The 23599-nt window shown below is 34.9% G+C and overlaps 2 protein-coding genes across 2 annotated transcripts; both read right to left on the reverse strand.

The window, feature by feature from the left end:
* Positions 1 to 613: 613 nt before the first annotated feature.
* LOC145678712 (ropporin-1-like protein) lies at positions 614 to 2076 on the reverse strand. The gene has a single exon (XM_081749139.1). It carries the CDS (start codon positions 1915 to 1917, stop codon positions 1234 to 1236), a length of 684 nt encoding a protein of 227 aa, XP_081605265.1. The 5' UTR covers positions 1918 to 2076; the 3' UTR covers positions 614 to 1233.
* A 3397-nt stretch (positions 2077 to 5473) lies between these two features.
* LOC145679857 (uncharacterized) lies at positions 5474 to 19118 on the reverse strand. The gene is made up of 2 exons (XM_081750379.1): positions 19046 to 19118; positions 5474 to 7845 (listed from the first exon to the last, which is right to left on the reverse strand). The coding sequence occupies exons 1-2, from the start codon at positions 19081 to 19083 to the stop codon at positions 7176 to 7178; spliced, it is 708 nt and encodes a 235-aa protein (XP_081606505.1). The 5' UTR covers positions 19084 to 19118; the 3' UTR covers positions 5474 to 7175.
* Between the last annotated feature and the right edge of the window lie 4481 nt (positions 19119 to 23599).

The raw sequence follows: 23599 nt of genomic DNA on the forward strand, positions 1-23599 counted from the left end.
GTTATTTGTATCTGTGATGTAGTCATGAGTACAAATACAGTGTGGACGTATAACATAAAAACTACAGTGCATAAAACGCGAACCAACTTCTGCTAGGTGACCACTAAAAAGCATGCACTCTATCTAACCGAGCCAAAGCAGAAGCGCAGCAAGGGGATCCGAACGTTAGGGAGGGATGCATCCACACGAAGCAGGTGCGTCATCGATGGTGGGTATACGCTTAAACGAGGTCATTTACAACAGACTTCGCCTTATAACGTAAAACAACAAACTACACGCCTAATAACGTAATCTAACGTAACGTAATGTAATCCAACCAAATATAACCGAATACAGTACATTTTGGTACTTTTTCGATTTTCAAATTGGTCCGGCGATACAGCAGTAATGCCTTTTGTTCATATATTCGTTCAAAATGTAAGAATTTTTCAACAATGTGCTTGTAATATGTATTTTTATGATAAAATGTATTTTTATAACAATGGTCTATGATAAGTAGGTGAAGTATTTGTCTTTATAGTTTGTTATTCAACATGTGATTCACTGGATGGTTAATTTTGGAACTGAAAAGATTTGTCTTATTATAGGCTAGGCCTAATTCACATCTGCGAAATAACTAACAAATATTTAATATTACCTCTTTTACTATTTACATCTGTACAATCTTAATTAGATCTCATTACTAAAACAGTTAATGCAATACCATAGTACATGGTAATCTCCAATTTCTGGTACTTCAAAGATTAAATTAACTCTCCAGTGCAGTTTGTTTTAGTAAGTAGTTTAAGATATATTTCCGAGCTTGTTCTACTTTCTTTTGATCTTGGAAAAAATCCTATTGTTAAATTCAGATTTTCGCATAGGAACATGATAGACTACACTGTAACACAGAAATTACAGTAACTTAAGTTTAACGTGATTGCACAAGTGTAACTGCCTAGAGAACTAGTTTCTGGACTGGATCCATACAATACAGGTTATATATCATTGTCAGTGTACAAAAAATCAAATTATTGCGTACTGCCTATTATCTAATAATTGATAATTTGCTATAACCTTTCTGATTTAATCGCAACGGTAATATTATCTAAGAGAACTTGTCTATGAGACATTCGAACGCTAATAGCAATACTTAGCTATTTCTACAATTTAAAACTGTATACAGCTAATACGGTAATAAAATACCGAAGTTCCAAGTTAGAAATCAACTAATTGTTACATGTTATAATATTGTCACTGTATAGGAGGACATAAGAAATGAAGTAAATTTCGAGGCATTACCATTCCCTCTTGTTTATCAGCCATTTCTTTAAGATACGAAAGCAGATCGTTAACCTTGTCGTCTGGAACAACACCTCCAATACCTGGAATTTCTTCTTTATCAAGAGCAGCTAGGTAGGTATATAAATCACAAAATTGTTCATACTTAATGGCTGCAGAACCCCCTTCCGGTTCATCCGTTAAAATTTCACAGAGCAGAGTCATTGTTTGTCCCAATGTCTTGGATAAATATCCAGCTCCAATTGCAAGAAACCGAAGCCACTCAACCTCTTCATCAAACTCCCCAACTTGTAATATTTCTCCCAAGGTTTCGATGTTAAGGCATAGACCTCTCCACTTCTTTAGTAAATAACTTCCAGCAACACACACTTTGGACCCCAATTGCTTGTGTAGCACTTTCAGGTATCCAGGAGACAATCCTGACTGCGAATCAAATGGTGGATATTCTAAACGTTCTTTCACAGGTGGTTGTTCTCCGTTGGCTAAACAGCGAAAGTAAGCAGCTGCCCACACCAGTAAGTCTCGAGGCTGAGTACGTATAGCTGCTTTTGTGAATTCTTTTAGAATACCTGGGAAAGCTGAAGGAATTTGAATTTGTTGTGAGCAGTACATCTGCTCTTCCACTAAATCAGGCATCTTGTTTGTGTTTTTTAGCTGAGAATTATTAAAACTCTTTGAAATTTGTCACAACACTCAACCACCACAATGGAATGTTTTTGTTGTTCCTTTCTTCAACGTTGCCATGGCAATATCATAGTACAGAAAATTGCAAAGCATTTTCTGACAGTGTCGGTACCTCTAATGTATTGCCCAAACTTACAATAGGAAATATTATTTGTGGGTACATTCCGTATAATGTTTGTTTCAACGAAACGCAAATTTGTGTTAGTTTACATAGCAGTTATAATTACTTCTTGCAATATTTGCGTAGTGATGCTATATGCAGAATTTTGCGAAGGCAGGTACGGAATGTGGCACTTATTAAATCACAACATAATAATTACAAATTAAGTAGATGGTCCAGATTGAAAATGTTGATGTCATTATGTGAAAAAGTTTGGGCAAGCGCTAATAGAAAACAGCTACGCTTCCAGTGAAGCCAGATGCGAATGCAAACTTGTATCCCATTCAGGGGTGTACCAACGGTGGAAAAATGGTGACAATTGTGACATAAATACAAGGTTTTTCTGGTTATTGAGAACGTGCAACGTATCAGTCGAATCGAATTATCACATCTCAGCCGATGTTATTCATACAGGCGGTACTTTGGTTGCTCCTACGGGAGTATTTGGAGGCGCATATATATATATATATATATATATATATATATATATATATATATATATATATATATATATATATCTTTTATTACACTCACATCGCAAAATGGCAAATTTGGTGACACAATGGTAAGTTCACGAGCAGAATGATACATTTGGTGTGCAGAATGGAAATCACGGGTAAAGTGATACTTTTGGTGTACAAAATGGTAAATTTACAGCAAAGTGATACATTTAGTGTGCAGAATGGTAAATTTACAGGTAGAATGATATATTTGGTGCGCAGAATAGAAATTCACGGGAAGAGTGACGCATTTGGTGTGCAGAATGAAAATTTACGAATAGAGTGATGCATTTGGTGTGCAGAATGGGAAAAGCAAATTTGAAGTGTCAAGATGTAAATTTCATCGGGTATAACTAGAGTGCTTGGAACTAGACTATAAAACTACTCAGCAACTGATAGTGTTAATACTGTAATTGTGTGTATGTTCACTTATACTTCCGTAACGCGTAGACTAAGTTTTTTTTTTTTAATGTTCACCTATACCTTTTAGTTCAAACTATTTTTAGGAAGTTAATGTCCTACCTTCAGTTTAGGTACCTGTCTAAGGTAATAATTAGATTTGCTTAACACGCAACCAAAAACTAGTGTGCGTGAAGAAAAGGAGATACACACCCCAGAACCCAACCGAATAGAAGTAAAAACCGCTATAAAGAAATTAAAGAAACCCAAATCTCCGGGCGTAGATGAAATTCCGGCTGAGTTAATTTTAGCTGGAGGCGAAAAATTGTGGAACAAGATATACAAACTCATTCTCCTTATCTGGAACAAGGAAGAATTGCCACAAGAGTGGAAGAGAATCAATCATTGTTCCAATTCACAAGAAAGGCGACAAAACTGACTGTAATAATTATCGAGGCATTTCTCTTCTGTCAACATCCTATAAAATCCTTTCAAATATTCTATTAGCAAGACTGACCCCATACGCAGATGAAATTTTTAGAGATTATCAGTGCGGATTTAGACGAAATCGATCAACTATCGACCAAATATTTACCATTCGCCAAATACTCGGAAAAAAGTGGGAATACAATACCCCGGTACATCAACTATTTATTGATTTTAGAAAGGTGTACCACTCGGTTAGGAGAGAAACATTATACAACGTTCTTACAGAACTTGGAATACCGAGAAAGCTAATTATATTAATTAAGATATGTTTAAATGAATCCCAAAGTACAGTCCGGGTAGGAAAATTTTTGGCCACGAGCTTTCACGTCAAGAATGGCCTGAAACAAGGAGATGCGTTGTCAGAATTATTATTCAACTTTGCCCTGGAATACGCTATAAGGAAAATCAAAGATAGCAACCAGGGCGTAGAGCTGAACGGTGTTCACTAGGTTATGCGTACGCTGATGATGTAAATTTAATAGGGGATGATAGGAGAACAATAGAAAGAAATGCAGAGATCTTATTAAACGCTTGCAGGGACATGGGTTTAGAAGTAAATGCAGAGAAAACTAAATACATGGAAGTGCGTCGGGACCGGAATACAGCAAATTATGGACGCGTTAAAATATTAAATAATACTTTTGATAAAGTAGATAGTATCAAATATCTAGGATCAATATTAACAGAGGAAAATCATATTCACGGAGAAATTAAATGTCGACTAAAAGCAGGGAATTCGTGTTACTATTCGGTTCAAAATCTCTTGTCGTCGCGAATTCTGTCGATGAATTTGAAGCTTAAAATATACAAAACGATAATCATGCCTGTTGTTCTGTATGGCTGCGAAACATGGTCACTTACTCTGAGGGAAGAACATACACTGAAAGTATTTGAAAACAAGATCCTGAGACGAATATTCGGACCCAAGAGGAACGGGAATGGGGAATGGCGGAAACTTCATAACGAGGAACTACATAATTTATATGGCTTACCCAACATTGTTAGGGTCGTCAAGTCTAGGAGCCTTAGGTGGGCGGGTCATGTAGCTAGAATGGAAGAAAGTAGAAACACTTTCAAAGTCTTGACTGGAAGACCAATCGGAAAACGACCATTAGAAAGATCTAGGCGCAGATGTGAGGACAATATTAAGATGGATCTCGCAGAGATTGGAATACAAAGTAGAAACTGGATGCAGTTAGCTAAGGATAGAAGTCAGTGGAGAGGTTTTGTGAACGCGGCATTGAACCTCCGGGTTCCATAGGCCATAGAGTTAGTTAGTTTAGTTAGTCTAAGGTAATAATTTGCTTAAGTGAGCACATTTTTTTTTAAAAAAAAGAATAGTAACGTTTTTCTTAAACCTTTTTGAAATTTTCTGTTTTTAATGTTTTTAAATTCTTATCTGATGTTAACTACTTAATATATGTGAGTTGTAGAATCATGACTAACCTTTTTTCATCAAGAATGCGTATCAATATATATAATCAGACTTTTCGTTGCAAAAAGTTTGGATTCGTTCACGTCGCTAATATTATAGTTACTTTTATAACTTGTTTTATTGACTAGATGCTTAAAGATTCTGTGTTTATTCATTAGCCTTTCAAGTGTGCCCCTGAAAAATATGTAAAACATACTTTAGCCCCACCCCGCCAACCTTTCAAAGAGGAAACCTTCATTTTGCTTAGGGAGAAGAAGTGAATGACCTTGGCCTACGCTATTCAAAATGGCTAACAAGACAGTGCAAAGCGAAGTTCGTGAAATAATTTAATGTGACCCACATCCAACTGTTGAAGAACTTCGATCACAGCAATTTGTCCCTCCTCTTTTGAGGGAGATTCGGGAAAACACACGTCGACAGCACCACCAGCAGGGGCACATTTGAAATAGTAAGTTTTTTCTAGTAAAAAAAAATACATAAATTATATATAATTTATTGTATTTCATGTATAAAATATAGTACAAAATAATATTTCAGTATATAAATAATAATAATTTTAAAAACAAATACTTAACACTAAATATAAATACTACATACTGTATATACAGGAGGATAATCATTATCCAAAACCCGGTCAATCAAGTGAACTGTATACATTTCGAGGTGAACTTTAAATGCTGTAGAGTAGTACACTACGGTATAATACATTAAAAAATGTGACCATTGTATTTAATTCCTAGTTTGTATTCAAAACAGAAGTTCTTAATGCGATATAAAATAAATAAGTAGAAATTCCATACTACCTGGTGCAATGGAAAAGAGCATGTTGAACTACTAAGAAATTTGGAAATTATATTGCCATAGAGACTCGTATAACAGTAATACAATGTAGAAAAAATGAATAGTAACTACTTTTTTAACTTTGTCTTGGGATTGCTAACAGTTGAAATAACATATATATTTAATTGTAATAGCTCCCATTACGTGTTTATCTGTAATAAAAGACGACAGTGACGGTAAGATTCTGCAAATGACAATATCTTCATCGTGTATTTGGATTTAAATCGCTTCGAAAGTTAGGAAGGAAAACATATTGCTTCTTTCAAATTAAATCTGAGGCCTTCTCAGCATCTCATATTACATCGAGTAAAGTATTTCTTTGATCGATAATCACGACTTCAAAGGAAATATATCACCGTGTGATCACTTACGTCAACACAACCCTAAAGGTAGAAAATCTCATGACACATGAGATAAGCGTCCCCGCGCTATTGACACAATAGAAGAAACAGCAGGACCCATCTTGAGATCAGATTAGATTAGATTAGGCAATCAGGAAGTTACCAGAAGGTCAGTGTATGATTAATCGTCAGCTAAAACATCAGACAGAATTTTTTTCTTTCAGTGGATTCCGTCAGACTACTAAAATTTCATCGGAGTGTGTACTTACCACATAGTGATTCCTATAAACTTCGATTCAACTTATTGATCTTAGCGAAACTTAGTGATACAAAGGTCCTCAAGAACCGTTCAAGTGAATAACAGTTTCTTTTAATAACCAATTGGGAATCTTTTTGATGAGGATTTGTGTACAGTGTCTCAAAATACACCTATTTGACCAACTCATTTACATTCAGATTTAATTAGAGATTAGCGATATGTTAGTTTAGGATCTTTTTCTTCCTTCTTTCCTTCCTTTCTTTCTTTTTTCAAAATTCTCATTCACGATAACTTCTTTTGTGTCTTTAGAGGCAAATATCATTTTCAATTTCACACACATTCATCTCTACAGTCCTACATACATTGTCATATTCCTTTTACTTCTTTCATTATTATCTTTCAAACATTTAACAATTTGCTCTAACAACCAGAATTTTAATGAAAGGACTATCACATATCAAAATTGACCGACTCTGTCTGTCGACAAAGGACATTCGTGTTGAGTTTCAGTTTTGCACAATTAATCGCTTTATATATTTACCACAATTATTTTACAGGTACGAGACTATTTGGAATAACATAAATCCTGTTAAAGTTTCTTTAGGTCAATTCCAGGTAGAAATTTTAACCACTAAACAATTCACTTACTAATACGATGAGTATATAAAACCATATTTGAAGAAATATAAGAGAAACCCATTGTTGTTTAAATATTTTCGTGAAGAAAGAGTAGTTTTAAATAGACGATTACCAAGGCTAACATGTAACTGGGATGATAGCAACACTATCAGTCCTGATACCAAACAGTGCCACTGTTTTTTGGAAGACTAACACTTGAGTCATTCATAATTGCACTAAAAGGTTCAGAGAATGCATGGACAATCTGCGATATTTGAACGTTCTTTCGGGCAGTCTTTGGTGTTTTGGGCGATGGCAAATGATTATTTGCAGCTTCATTGAAAGTTTCAGCAAGCGATTGGATAATTTGCGACATTTGAATATTCTTTCGGATACTCTTTGGTGTTTTGGGCGATGGCAAATGATTAGTCATAGCTTCATTGAAAGCTTCACCAGACGATTGGATAACCTGCGGCATTTGAATGTTCTTTCGGACAGTCTTTGGTGTTTTGGGTGAAGGCAAATGATTAGTCACAGCTTCATTGAAAGCTTCAACAGACGATTTGATAATTTGGATATTGTTTAGGATAGTATTCGGTGTTTTGGGTGAAGGTAAACTATCAGTCACAGCTTCATTGAAAGTTTCACCAGATGATTGGACAATCTGAGATACCTGAAGCTTTTTAAGGAGAAATGGCAAACAATCAGTCACAGCTTCATCAAAGTCATTAATTCGGGGAGATCCTTCATCGCTGCTCATCCTTCGAGGGGATTCTATGATACGATGGTGTCCAGTATCTGGCTGATCAATCGGAATGGGCTTCGACATGTTCATCTTACTGTAATTGAAATAAATGTAAACACAATGAGAAAAAACATGGATGTATTATTCCTAAATACAACTGAAAAATATTTAACTTCCCCTATTAAGGAAAATTTTTGTCTTTCATTTATTTTAGAAAGTTTTTATTATAAGTGAACACTACATTTAATCAACCGTTTTATAATTTATTCAGACGTTTTATTATTTACTCAACCGTTTCAACATAGTTAATCAACCGTTTCATCATTGACTGAACCGTTTGAACATGGTTAATCAACCTTTCTGTCATGTGTTCAACCGTTTCAACATAGCTAATCAACCGTTTCATTATCTACTGAACCGTTACAACATAATTAATCAGCTGTTTATAATTTATTCAACCGTTTTATCATTCAATTTCTTTACTTTGATGACCAGTAACTGACTTTCAGAATCAAAGATCTTCGTACCATATTTCATATGAGTTCTAAGTGCGTCAAGACTCGGTAGATGTATGTAGACAGAGTTTAATCAAGATCAGATGAGTTTCATGCATCACGTAGAGAAATTATTTCGCGAAAATTTGACAAACAAATCTTAACTTCGATGGCCCATAACTCGCGAATCAAAAGACTGGACATCATAATATTTCGTACGCCTACTAAACTTGTCAAAATCTACCTCCATGTAAAGTATGGTAAAGATAGCATGCCAAAATGCTCACACACTTCCGTCCGGCTAACTCGTAATATAGGCCTATGCATTAACTTTCGACACATGAACGCTAGAACTCCCTCATGACTATATGGTGAGTGTATTAGGGTTCACCATGTGAGTTCATGTTTAATCAAAAGAGTGAATCATGATTGGAAACACTTTCACACGTCCGTAATTAGTAGCATATGTTGAAACCCCTATAAAGAGTATAGATGGGTTGCCACTTTAGAAGAACTTGTAGCTATCATAAAAAGAATCTTGAAACCCTACCATATTTCACCATTTATAAATAGTCTTGAAAGGGTCATAATTTTTTTTTCCATCTTGCAAGGAGTTGAAGAGTATGCAACATTCTGGGATGTCTTGCTTGCTACCTGCTATCGCCCTCCCGCTGACATAAAGGAAAAACCAGTTTCACCTCTTCCGAAACAAGGGATTCTTTTGGACAGGGAGGGGAAGTGCGCCAAAATATGCATTTTTTAATTAGGAGGTTCACTGTTTGTCTACTAGAGTGCAGTGCTGCACGTGTGGAGACACCATTCTTGCTTTGAAGAAGTTGTAAAATCTAAATAGTAAATAGAAAGATCGGGTTGCAAGTTTATTATTATTATTATTATTATTATTATTATTATTATTATTATTATGATAGCTACAAGATTCATTTAACGTAGCAATGTCGCCTATGTCTGCAAGAAATCATATTACAGTTTATATGGGATGGAGCTAGAACAGAATTTACAACTTCTGTTTTTGTACGGCCAATCACAATTTGGCTGCGATTTTAGAGTCTGGGAATATTTTTTTTCAATAATAATCAATGGAATTAGGACCGTTTTGATGCGCAACTGTGTGGAATGCAAGGCTTGCAAATAAACTACAATATGGTGATGAACAATAGTATGGTTGGATCGGGCCCCCACTAACTTCTACCGCCCCCTCCCTAAATTTTTGGGCTGGCTACCGGCCTGAACCCAAAGTGTTAGAATTTCCGACGTACGCTTGCCAGAATATAACCATTTAAAACCAAAGTTGGTGGCCCAAGAATTTTTGAATGCGACTGTACATATATGATATCCTTATAATATTTTTAACAAAGGAAAAAAATCATATGAAGGATGATAGCTTAAATAATCGGAAAACTAACTAAGATGATCAACTAGAAATATAATTTGTAATATCAATGGTTGTATGTGTAGTATGTTAACAAACTGAAATGATGGACTAATGTCTAGACAAACACAGGTCGAGTATCTCTTCCTTGAAGAGCTAGAGGCTTTCGAAAACATGGGGAAATACAATGTTATCTGTAATATCAAAGACACTCAGGCGAGCAATTAATAATTTTTGATGGAATTTATAGCTGAATATTTCCTAAGCTATTAGCTGTAGAGCTGAGGTGGTGTGTTCTTGTCTTGGACTCGTAAATTTGCTTTATCCAAAAACACGTACTTTCGAATCATTCAATGCCGGCAGAAGGGATTCTAGGAAGTTCTAGAAAGTAAAATTAGGGGTACAAGTGAACACACGTAGATCTATCTACTATCACAAGGTTTCTCAAACTATTAAATATCACGACACCACTTTTATTACATCCCCTTGCCAGCGGCTCCCATAAATAATTTTCAGTTTGTAATAAGCTATTTCATTATTCTTGCTTATCGCTTGTGAACCTTAGAGGAATCACATTAAGCTTCATCTTGAATTGTATTTCAATCCGCAGCTTTCGTTGTATTCGTATTTTTCTTGTATTTGAATGTACAGTTTTTCATCAGTTTCATCTCTCTTTTATTCCGAGGGATGTTTTCCCGGCGGCTTTAAGTAATAAAAAAAAATAGATTAACAAATATATTTTTTATGACTATTTAAAGTTTTTTTAACAATTCTTCTCTCTTTTCTGCAGAGCAATTGAATAATTTTACATTTGATAAATTTTGAGTCGGCACTTCTCTCCCCTCCAAATCTTTTAAAGAAACAGAGTTGTGATGCACTCGAGTCGCAACAAAAGGCCCTGTGAATACAGGCATATACTTATGTGTGATTTTCTTAAACGCATCCGATTGAAAATGGGTTTTAACCATAACCAAATCCATTTCCTTAATTTCAATCACATTATTTTGCGACTTTCGTTTTCTTTTTGATAACAAACGGGGTTCCACCTGAATATGCCGTTTAGAATTTTCTACTGTTTTCAATTCAGAAGGCCATGAAAATTTTTCTCGAAATCTATCAGCAGCTGAAAAAGAAATGAACACCTCAGCAGGCGTACATCCAATGGTACTATTATAAGAATAGTTTAATAGGTCTTGTGCTACTTTTAGCACTGTTTTCCACATAGTGTGGTTATGGCTGCACAATAATTGAATAATTCGATTGAGTTCTCGATGCGAACGTTCCACGATGCCATTCCCAGAAGGGTTGTATGGCGAGACCAGAATATGCTGAATTTGGTGATCATTACAGTAAGTTTTCCACGTGTTCGAAAGGAACTGTGGGCCCTGGTCGGATATGATAAAATTTGGGTAAGGGAAGAGATAGAAATATTCCTTTTCTAGAGTCCGAACAATCTCAGCAGCTGTGGCAGTCCTCAACGGTAAATAACATAGAAACCGTGAATAGACATCAACAATTGAGAGGATGTAGTAGAATCCATAACTACATGGCAATTTTCCCACGAGATCTATGCACAATTTGATATGTGGCTTATCTGCCTCAATATGCAGATCCTCACGAGCGATGATTCTATTGGAGAACTTCGTTCGGGCACACAATTCACAATTATTGATGAAATTTTGAAATGTACGTTTTTGTCCTTTCCAGAAAAACAATTCTTGAACTAATTTCAAACATTTGCTAACACCAAAATGCCCCGTTTTATGAACCTTCCTAATCGTTCTCTCAATTAATGACTCCGGGATTACCAGCAGCCAATGTTTCGTTTTTGAATTTTGAATATAGACCAAATTATTTATTAGACGAATTCGAGAATCGGCACTGTCTGACATTTTCGCTTTTAGTTCGTTACAGTACTTATCACCCGCTTGCATTTGCATCAACTCATTTACAGTGAACCACGTACTCTCATCATAACAAATAAAATTAACATGGTATTCTTCAGGTTCGGCAGGGAGTTCCGGAGTATTGCGACTCAATATGTCGGCTATTTTATTTTCCACCCCCTTTATGTGCTCGAACCGAAGATCGAACCTCTGTAACTTTAACAAAATTTTTGTGGTTCGGGGATCTAAGTTCTGTAACGCAAAAGCGTATGTTACTGCGCTGTTGTCACAATGGACCGTAACTTTTCTACCTAAAATATAATACGAAAAATGTTCGCACAGAAACAATACTGCCAGCAACTCCAGTTGGAAGATCGAATAGGAAACTTCATATAACTTTAATTTTCTACTTGCATAACCGATAACAAGAAGTTCTCCAGTATCATCATACTGAGCCAGATAGCCAGCCAAATTTTCTAGTCGCATCCGAAAATAAGTGAAACGGTTGGTCGAAATTAGGTTGACTGAGCGCTGGAGGCTCACTCAACAATTCTCTCAATTGTTGGAATCTATTCAGCAATTCCTCAGTTAGACAATATTTCTTGTCTTTCTTCAACAAATCGAAAAATGGCGCTGTTAGAGCGGCGAACTGAGGAATGAATTTTCTTCGCCAGGAAAGAATGCCTAGGAAGGACCTAAGTTTCTTCTTAGTTTTCGGTATCAGAAAGTACTTTATCGCTTCGTTTTGTTTGGGATTCGGCTTTAATTCCTTCCCATTCACAATGTGTCCCAAAAATAAAATTTCAGACTTGACGAACTGACATTTTCTAAAATTTAGCGCAAAATTTCCAAAAGTTAGAATTTCAAAGAGTTGTTCTAAATGGATAAAATGTTCGTCAAAAGTAGAGCTAAAACACATCAAATCGTCTAAATACACTACAACAAATTTTCTAGTATCTAGTCCAAAATATGAATTCATCACATTTTGGAAGATACTAGGACTAGACTTTAAACCCATTGGTAGGACACATAATACATACTGTCGGCCTAAATATATAAAACTTGTGGATGCGAAGGAATCAGGATGCAGTCGAATACATAATATCCCATTGTAGCATCCATGGAGCTAAAAATTTTAGCTCCAGAGATGCGAGTAAGAATCTCATTGATGGGTTCGACTTGTATTTTCGGACTTACAACCTTTAAATTCAATAATCTGAGGTCGATTACAGGTCTCACACCCCCAGAGGACTTTCTCACGCAATGAATTGGATTGCGATAACTGCTGGGATGTTCTTTGGCTATCCCCAACCTTATCCATTTATTCAATTCCTCCTCGAACTCTTTTTGCATAGCCTGAGGGATTGGATAGATCTTTCCGACCACAGGTTCTTGGTCTGTTAATTCTATTTTATAAGGTTCGCATCGGATGGGTTTGGGATATTCGCAAAATAAGTGTTTGAATTTAAGGAGCAAGTTTTCCAATTTTATTTTTGTATCATCGTCTAAATCATCGCGACCTTTAATGTATTCTTTAATTTCCAATTCAGAAATCTCACCGTAATCTCTACATTGTTCATTAGAAGAAGAAAGAATTTGGTTAGGTTCACGTAATTCCGAATTAGTATCTAAATGAACAAGGAGCACCTTTGGATAGGAAATATCCAAAGTTACTTCTTCCTCATTATTATTTTTCAAAATTAATTTTCTGTTATGACTATCGAAAGTGACCTGAAACTTAGCGAAGAATGGCGAGCCTAATAATAGTCCAGCTTTCATGTCTTTAACGACAAAGACTGGGACGTTGAAAAGATTATCTTGTATATTTAAAGTTAATTCAAGCAATCCCTTCACAGGAAAATTGTCTTTACCTGCAAAAGCAGTCAAATGTACACTTGGTACTGGTTTGAGCTTTGCCGAACGAAAAGAATTTTGAAAGTTTTGCCAAATATCATAATTGAGGAGGTTCAGCTCTGCCCCAGTATCAAGGATACATTTAATTTGCATTTCCCCCACCTTGCAATTTATAGAAGGGGAAGGAAATATTTCGAAATCTTGTTTGGACATATTCCCTTCTTCTTCCTTTAACACAAAATAAGTCAATAATTTCAACGAAGACTCATTTTCAATCGACACATTTTCTTTCTCAAAAGAATAAGGTTTACTAGCATTTTGATTCGGGGAGAGAAGTTGGTTGGAGCAGCCGTCGTCTCCCCTCAGTGACGACTGCTCAACATGTTTTCCGAAACAACAACCGGATTTGTCGGTTCCGCAGTCACCGAAGGATACGGTGAACGTAAAGCGGAAGTGACAGTAGTCACAACAGGTAAGCTTTGGGGAAACGAAGAAGTTACCATAGTAACCGAAGGACCTGGCATCATAACCGGTTTCATATTACTAAAATTATACATTCCCGGTACCGTGTAAGGTACTGGTACTGGTACACCCCCATACATCGGAACCGGCTGAATACCGTTCATGGGTCTAAAGTTATTATTTCTATTCTTTTCCCATGCTTGTTTCTGATTTCGGTTTCTTTTCCAGTTATTACGGTATGATCTCCCGTTGAAATTTTGAGGTTTATTTCCAAATTGAGAATTAGAGTTATTTTCTCTTACACTACCTTCACTGCAGGTCGGCTCCGTTTGCACCGCATTGTCGGTTCGATTAGTGTTATTAGGTAAAAAGAATGTTTTCCTAACCTGTGGTTTCCTAGGTGGAAATTTTGAACTACCCTGATTTCCTAAGGAAGGAGTTGGACTACATTCTAACTTAGCTATTCGTAGCATCAGGTCTTGCACTGTGCTAACTGAACCTAATTTCAAAATTTTCGCTTCTTCCTCAGGAAGGCAATCTAAAATCAGATCCTTCAACTCTTGATCTGAAGGTGAAGTTACTATTGAATTATATTTCTCGACAATATGCCGTACAAACCCTAGCAATGAAGAATGTTTCGATTTGTCATATCGTAGCGAGTAGAGGTGGCGCTTCTGTGCCCTCTCTAGTCGCTCCGATATGTATTGCAGTTTGAAAAGCCGCAAAAAGTCAGAGAAAGATTTTATCTGGGAAGCAACACTACGATACCAGATCTTAGCAGATTTCTCCAAAACTCGTCCCACTATATACATTCGATCCCTATCAGTGAGAACATACATGTTTATCGTGTGTAAAAGATCATCTAGGAAAATTTTTGCCATTCCCTGGGTCAGTTGCCCATCAAATTTTGGGAAATGATGCAATTCCTTCAAATAGGTTCCTGCACCCCTTTTATACGAAGGACTGTTGTCATTATTTCTATTTTCACAATCTAGTTTAAGCCTATCCTCGGTTTCATGATTATTCACAACAAGATCTAATGGAGGACACCGCTCAGTGCACGATTCACAACACGATCCTTTCTCTTTCCTTCTTTGTCTCACTTTCTTATGTTTATGTGAGGGTTTATTCCTAATTTCTTCCACATCAGACGAGGAAGACATCTCGGTCATATTTGTAATTTCCTCAAATCGACTTTTATCTAATTTTGGAACTGAAGGTTCCCTAACATCCTGACAACTTCGTTCATTATTAGCCAAATTCTCTTCAAATGGAAAGTTTTCATTATTCGCATTTACACCATCCGATTCAAGTATCTTTTTCAAAGTATCGGTGTTCCGCTCACATCGTTCCCGATTTTGACGATACGCGTCGACCATGTCACGTTCTAATATCTTTATCATATTCACGGTCTGTTCGTTTACATCCCGGAATTTCCTATATTCATCAATTTGTCGCTCTTTGACACCTTTCAATTCAGATTCAAATTTGGAAGTTATATTCCCGAATTGGGTTTTCAACACTGACACTTCTTTAGTAGTAGCTTCTAATTTACAATTCACATTTTCATTAAATTCACTAACATCTACGGTTACTTTATCTAAATCTAACCTAAGACTAGTCATATCCTGTTTTACATTATTTACTTCCATCATACAACTATCGCGTACATTTTCTACGGTTTGTCCTAAATTAGTTTTTGTCTCATCAATTTCAATTCTTAACTTAGATATTTCAGTTTTTAATTCCCCTTTTACTGACACAAAAGATTCTTTCAAAGACGAAATTTCACTACTCATCTTATTTAATTCAGTTTTCATTTCTGCCTTTAAATCATTCTTGTTAACGGTCATCTGATTAATCAGTTCTACTCTTACTGCTGAAACTTCAGACTTTAGTTCCTTCCGTACCTCAGAAACCTCAGACTTTAGTTCTTTAATTATGTCCACTAACTTATCTAGAAGCGGACCTCCACCAATTTCAATTTCTGGAGCAACTTTCTTTGGGTTTTGTGTACGTCTCACTTCCTCCCCATCTGATTCTACAGATTGTTTACCTACACAAGTTGCACAATACCAATTTTCCTCTGAGTGTCTTAACACTTCTTGTTCCTTTTCCGGTATATTTAAACAATTCATATGGTACCATTTGTCACAACTCTCGCAACAAATTGCAATCGCGTTCTCAACACTATTTGCACCATTACAACAACTATATTCTTCAGTCTCATGCATTATATCTGTTTCACTCATCTTACATCATATTAATTGAATCACGCGTTTAGCAACTCATCATCGTTATATCCACTCATTATTTAGCTTTCATCTCGGTTAGCACACAAAACAGAATACTTTATCAAGTAAACAAATATCCTGAAGCTGAAGTCGCCAATTTATAACACACTGTTTTTACGATCATTTAAAGAAATGAATACCTATCAGGCAAATCCTGGATTGGATCGTCAATTTATAACAGCCTAGCTTCACATATTATAGCAAAGGGTCGCCGATTTATAACAGTCTTTTCAAGGGATGAGAAAATCTCAAGAATAAACCAATTTATAACAAACCATTTTCTTTGGTTATGTTTTAACTTAATGTTTAGGTTATGTTAGCTTAAAAAAATCAGTTCAAGCATGCGCAGCAAATTTTTATCAAAAGATTCCAAATTCTTGTTAAGTGGCCAATCGAAATGAAAGAAGACTCAACGTCGTTAACTTAAGTTAAATGAAAAAAAATATCAAACTTACATATGCTTAACTCTATGAGCAGTATTCGAAATTATAAAATTGAGATTCGGTCGTGATTGTTTATTTGTGCCAATCGGTCAACAGTTACATTGTAATTAACAAGAGCAACAGAATAAAGTCTGTTAAATATTTGCCTACATCGCAGTACGTTCAGACAATTACGTTATTATGTCATTACATTGACTTAACTTCAAAATTGTATCAATTTTCACATTTCAATATCTTTACAATATATATATACTCAGTTCGTGATCACTTAGGAATAACAGTCCATATGCTCTAATTATTCATTTAACAAGATGACATTATCATTACTAAAATTATCACTAAATAGACGTTCACTATTCATAACCCTGTAATTCATTTAAATGAGGCAACAACATAAGCCCTACATGACTGCTACTACATTCTCATTGTACTCTAGAACAATCAAGTAGCATGTATCAATCGTACATAATACATCTACACAAAAAAACCCTACTATTAATGAGATGATATATTTACAAATGAAAGAAAAAAAATGCTCTATTTCTACTTCTCTACGCCAGGGTTTACATATTTTATGAGAGATTAGAACGTCATTATCAACATTATTATCACTTTTAACTTCACAATATAATGTCATTAATTTTCAAGAGCAATGGACACATAATAAATTTCAAATTGTGTTTAAGATCGACAAATTGAATAAATGTAAGTACGTATATGTTTATCAGTAAAGTTGAACATCAGTTAACTACGTTGACTTCCGATGAGGCAAATATGTAAGAAATTCCATGACGCGTGAATGGCACCTTTAAACTAAATATATGCCCAAGACAGAGTCTTGCACGGAAGCATATTCGAACAAGATTTTAAATATATCTGAAATCTGCATAGATCAAGTATGCACTCGCATATCATGAGACAACAACAATGAAAAACCGGTATATTTACTATCCTAATTTACCGAAACCCTACACACAGGTTCAATCTACCTAACCTAGACAAGCAATTGAAATCTATTACCCAACCTATATCGCGAGACAGAATCCAAAAGATATTATTTAAAAAAAATCGCGAAACAAAATAACAGGACATTATTTTACCGTAAGCACACAAGTCCAGTTTACCTAACCTAAACAAACAATCAAAGTATACACTTCCCGGAATATATCACAAGACAAAACAATATGACACTATTTAACCGTAAATGCACAAGTTCAATTTTACCTAACCTAAACAAGTAATCGAAATATACATTTCCCAAAATATATCACGAGACAAAACAATATGACACTATTTAACCGTAAATGCAGAAGTTCAATTTTACCTAACCTAAACAAGTAATCGAAATATACATTTCCCAAAATATATCACGAGACAACATAGTATGACATTGTTTAATAGTAAACACACAATCTAATCTCCTAACCTAACAATCAAAATAGCTGTATATTGTGGGACACGTTCAATTTAAATCTTACCTAACCTAAACACGCAATTAAAATATATTATCTAATAAGGTACACGTTAAAAATGACATCTTAAAGTGAAAGTATCACTTAATCTAACAGTAAAGAAAATCGTATCAATTGTCACATGGAAAATATTAATATCAAGCGGTGCGCTTAAAGTAAAGTTCACCAACAATTTTCGATGTTGATCACATATTCTTATGATATCATGCTATTGAGTGGTAACGAGATGAGCTGTCTAAACGCGTAACGCCTTTCGTTTTAACTATACATTTTTATTTTGCAACACTCCATTTGGTAAATTAGTGGTTCTGTTTATGATCGGAACAAGAAGAAAATAAAAAAATAAAATGGATGAATGTTACCCAATTGGTTGAGGTTCCTACAAAATGGCCCTTTGGTCCTCGTCACTTGGATCCTTGACTTCACAGAACAGAATAGGTTAGCAAACCTATTTATCTACATGTTGCAATCAATCTCCTCGGGTATCAGTTCCATGCCCTATTAAATATGGGACTTGGTCCCATTATCCGCTGAGATGAACTCCAACAAACCTACTTCCTGCACATTACGCTATCACTCGTAATGGCGGAAGTAACACTCGATGGCTTTAGCCAAAACTTGTTTTATGGAATTTTCACTTCGGTCAGACTCCTCAGTGTTCCTTTTTTTTTCAAATAATTCAGGTTAACACCAATTAGTAATTTATACTAGGTTTAGTTCCGAGAGATTATACTTTTGGTTACAAAATTTCTATATTTTAAGGAGCCGACCTAGCCATCGTTCTTTTTACATTGTAAAACGGCGTTTCACTGCGTCATCATCCTCGCGTCACCAGACCTTAATAAACGCGTTTTTAAATATTATATGTTCGACTGTAATTAACACAGTTTTACCATAAATACATATCGATACAAGAATCTAACCTTAAAGATCACGAATATTTATATATATTTCCAATTTCTAACTTACTGGGGATCACATTTGATAATTTAGAAATACCTGTTTACTTTTGTCTGGTGATTATTTCTCCTCACCATGGCTACGATTCAATCACAACTGCTAACAAACCGCCATTTTATACTTTTTAGCATTTCTTTTTCGTCAAAAGGTGATTCGAATGCCCTCTTGCGGGAATAACCAGAAATGATCGCTACGTTCTTAACAGAAGAATGACGGAAAACAACAAAATAACACGAGCAGTCAAATTTTCTCTAGCCAAAGACTTGTTTTGGATTGTTATTTCAATAAGGTAAGGTAAATTGAAGTAGAATAAAAGTGTAAATTAAATTTTTATTATATTAAACTATAACCTGAGTTGAATTATTACAGTAACGCGAAAAACATTTTAAAAAAGAAACAATTCGAAATTTTGTGATAAACTATTGGTGTGTTTGCGTATCTCATATGTGTTTTGCATATCGCATATAAAACTAATAACCCTTTTATGCCATTTATTTCATTGGCAACGAAACAAATTAACATCAAAACGAATCTTTGGAGGCACTCGGGTGCAGTATTAAAATACACGAACCAACTTTAACGCTGCATAAGCAACCGGTAAACATTTCAATACGGGTAGACATTACAATCCGGGAGCCAATTCAAATACAATGTAAACAACCGTTAATCGGTCTGTTACAGATGAAACTGATGAAAAACGATTCTTTATTTGTTTAATATTCTCTGGTGAATTTGACAAAAAGCACGGCCATGAAAATACTGTATATCTAACAAAATAAAAAATAGAAAACAATTTTTAAACATACATATAAAGCCTAATTACATGTATCTATTTCAGCTTTCTTCGCGGCCCCATGCATTCCTCTCGCAACACCCCGAAGTTGAGAAACCCCATCCGATCACAAAGCAAAAATGCCTTTGTGGCAAATCGTTATTTAAAGTATTTTAAAGATGGCGGAGGATATACATATACAGGGTGGCCCGAAAGTAGGTATACAGTTCCGTACTGATCAGCTCACTGTATTTCATATCATTTCTTATTGTTATCAAACAAGTAGACCTAGTTTTTTTATTATTTGTTCTTAATGTCTTTTTACTCATACTTTAAGCTCGGAACAGCAAAAGCAAATAAAAGTATAAATTAGAATGTTATACTTAATCAGTGCAGGGGTGTATACCTACTTTTGGGCCACTCTGTATAATACGCATGCTAATAAAATATCGAGTTTTAGAAAAAGAGAGAAAAATGTAATTTCTGAGTCTAATGATGATGTTTCTTGTATAACTTAAGCGTTTTTGTGAAAATTACGTTAATAACTGCTAAAATCATAATAGTATGAAAGAGAGGAGCAGGCGGTCATGACGACTTAGTGTCAGAATTACGGTTGACCACAAGACGAGAAGAGACATCATTTTCACTACAATTTATCGAGACAGCTCTTATCTTGTAAGCAACCTTAGACAGAAACATTATTTCTGCTGTATGAAGTCCTCGTTGAAACTTGGAGAACGAACATCACGTAACAAGAATTTCCGTGCAGTTCTCTACTTTTCACTCACTTTCTTTAGTATACTACATTATTTGTGTCTTATCATTCACATATTTATTGATCATTGTCTGAAACGAATAACTTTGTGACATTGAAATTCAGGATTAAGACAGGAACATGCGATCTCAGCTCTTCGCCTAGAAGTTTAGGAAATATTCAGCTCCAAAGTACATTTTCCCATGCTTTCGGAAGCTTTTAAGGAAACGATATTCGACTTATTATATGTACTAAGATTGTTTTGATAAGCACTGTCACATCTTTAATTTAGTATGTGTGTGAAAAGAACCTTTTTATAATTGTTATGTGATGTAACATTGTTACTGATGTACTTCACATAACAAGAAAATTAATCTACACACTCTCAATTATTGTAAATTTATTTGTAATTATTCGAGTTATTTGAGTTACTTTGTTACAACAGTAAAAGTTAAGAACGATTGATACACTTTTGTTAGTAATGTGAAAATGAATTAAGTAAAGTCTTATCTGAAAATCACCATATACAGTGAAACCTGTCTATGTTGGCCACCATCGGTTCCATTGAAAATGGCCAACTTACAGAAAACAAGTGTGATTGGTGTATTTTTAGAATAGGATTTCTAGTATTACTTGATTGTAAAATTTTAATAAGCAGTGGCACGACATCTACTTATAAATAATGTATATAGAGTAATCATAAAAATATACAGTACTAGAAAATATTACTATAGTATGTTTAACATATGTGCATACCTTTCTCTTCCTGAAAACTAGTCTGGTACATTGATTATTTGGATTGAAAACACAATAACACAAACAACCAAGAAATAGAAGTGTATGTACGCAGTTTATTAAAATTGATATTATACCACACTGAGTTATTCAGATTGAAAACAAGAAAAGCTGTTATAAATTGAGAAATTCAAATTCAATTTATATGACTTCTTTTCAGTTGTTACTGAATGGTGGTTCATTCTAGACGTATTTGTTTTATTCATTTTGGCAGATATGCACATTCTAATATTGTAGTTAACTACCTCTTGTTAATGAGCTAAAAGTGTTTCCGTCGGAGCCAAAGATGTTTTGAGAAAATTTTGAAGGAATTCATATCCCAAAAACTCCGCTATCTTTTGACAAGCCGATAGATGCTAATAGTTGACAATTGAGATGGTTAGTTTTAACCTTGAGAATTTTCCGGAATTAATAAAGCTCCCCACTGATGAGAGGAGCTGATATAGCTAATAGTTTTACCAAAACAGACAGGATAAGCAAATACGTACAACCATTTCCTGAATTCCTGTATGCGCTTTTTCTTATTCACATCTTCCTTCACCACCCCTTTATCAGGGTAGTCTTCTGGCCATTGACCTCCAAGAGCATATCGCGGGAATCCTTGCTTCTTTTCTCCAGCCACAAATAAAGAACATATGCCTCGCATATGGGAATTCGAAAGAGTTAAGAAAATCAACAAAATTGTATTTTGCGTGGCCAAGATACACAGGTAAATTTATCATTATCATCATAGGATAAACATTGCTCCAGTGTGGTCAACTTCCAAGATAGACAGGTGGCCAACTTATAGAGTAGTAAGTAACGAATGCCTTATGGGAAAATGCAGGTTCAAGACGAACTAGGCCAAGATAAGCAGGTGGCCAACTTAGAGAGGTGGCCAAGTTGACAGGTTTCACTGTATATCTTCAGAGCAACTATTAAACAAGAGAACTGGGTCAGCATATAACCATTACCAAAGATTAGGAACTGCGAATGCAAAACTTAGATCGCAAGGCTCCGATGGTTCAAGTGGTAGAGTATTCACCTTTAGTATGTAGGCCTTGTCATTCGATCCAGCTTGTGCAAAGTGAATCTTGTACTGGAGAAACACCGTATGCGTGGGTTTTCTCGGAGTTCTTCCGTTTTCTCTCACTTACTTCATTTACTGTTATCATCTATCTCATCATCATCGTCTCATTGGCCTCGAGTCATAATCATGGGACGTTAAACTAAAAAGAAAAAAATGAGCATCGTGTATTGTATATGTAGGAATGAAACAAATCACGCATCTTTATCGTTCACACTTTGATTCTAAAGGACAGATTTTAAGATTGTATTTCTGATGGGTCATCGCTCAAATGTAGCTATTTCAATAATTGGCATGGGCTTTTTCTCTTTTACTCCTTATATTTACTTCCCTCGAAATATTACATTAAATAAAATCTTTATTTAATATATATAGTGGCGGATCCAAGGGGGGCTATAGGCAGTGGCGAAGCGTGATAGTTTCAAGAGGGTAGGCCCAATGTTCTACTACTACTACTACTACTACTACTACTACTATTATTATTATTATTATTATTATTATTATTATTATTATTATTATTATTACTACTACTACTAATAATAATAATAAAATGAAACAGATTAGACATAAATATTTTACTACAGAAATACAAAAAGACGAATTCACATAAATTTAATGCAATTGTAGTTCATCGACAGCACTTGAGCCCACGATCCGGAACTCAATTTTCATAATGAAATTGATGTATGTGACTCATAGATGATTTTAATTCGCCATAATACAATTTAATTGTTTTAATTGGCGTGGTCGGGTGGGGAAGATGGACTATCACATTATCTGCGCTTCACAAGAAACATATGTTGTTTAGCCTACATGTACTGAAACAAACTCTGCTTGTAAAATTTTGTCTTTAATAATATTGTTCAAAACACATAACAAGCATTCAATCAATATATTTTTGTGTCACTTAATTCCCCTTTAAAAACAGAATCAGACTTAAATATTTTTATACGCTGCTCTTTATTCCAACAACTACAAATATATATATATATATATATATATATATATATATATATATATATATATATATATATATATATATATATATATATAACACTAATTTTCAAAAGACCACTGACATAGAAGGTTCTTTAACACGAACTATATTACGTATATTCATATTCTCTACTTACTAACATTGTACTCACAATATCAAAAAACACACACTCTTTCTAATGAACTCAACGAGTCTGATTTCGTAAAGGT

Source organism: Thermobia domestica, chromosome 2 (assembly GCF_964235325.1).
Source record: "Thermobia domestica chromosome 2, izTheDome1.hap1.1, whole genome shotgun sequence".
Classification (NCBI taxonomy): Eukaryota; Metazoa; Arthropoda; class Insecta; order Zygentoma; family Lepismatidae; genus Thermobia; species Thermobia domestica.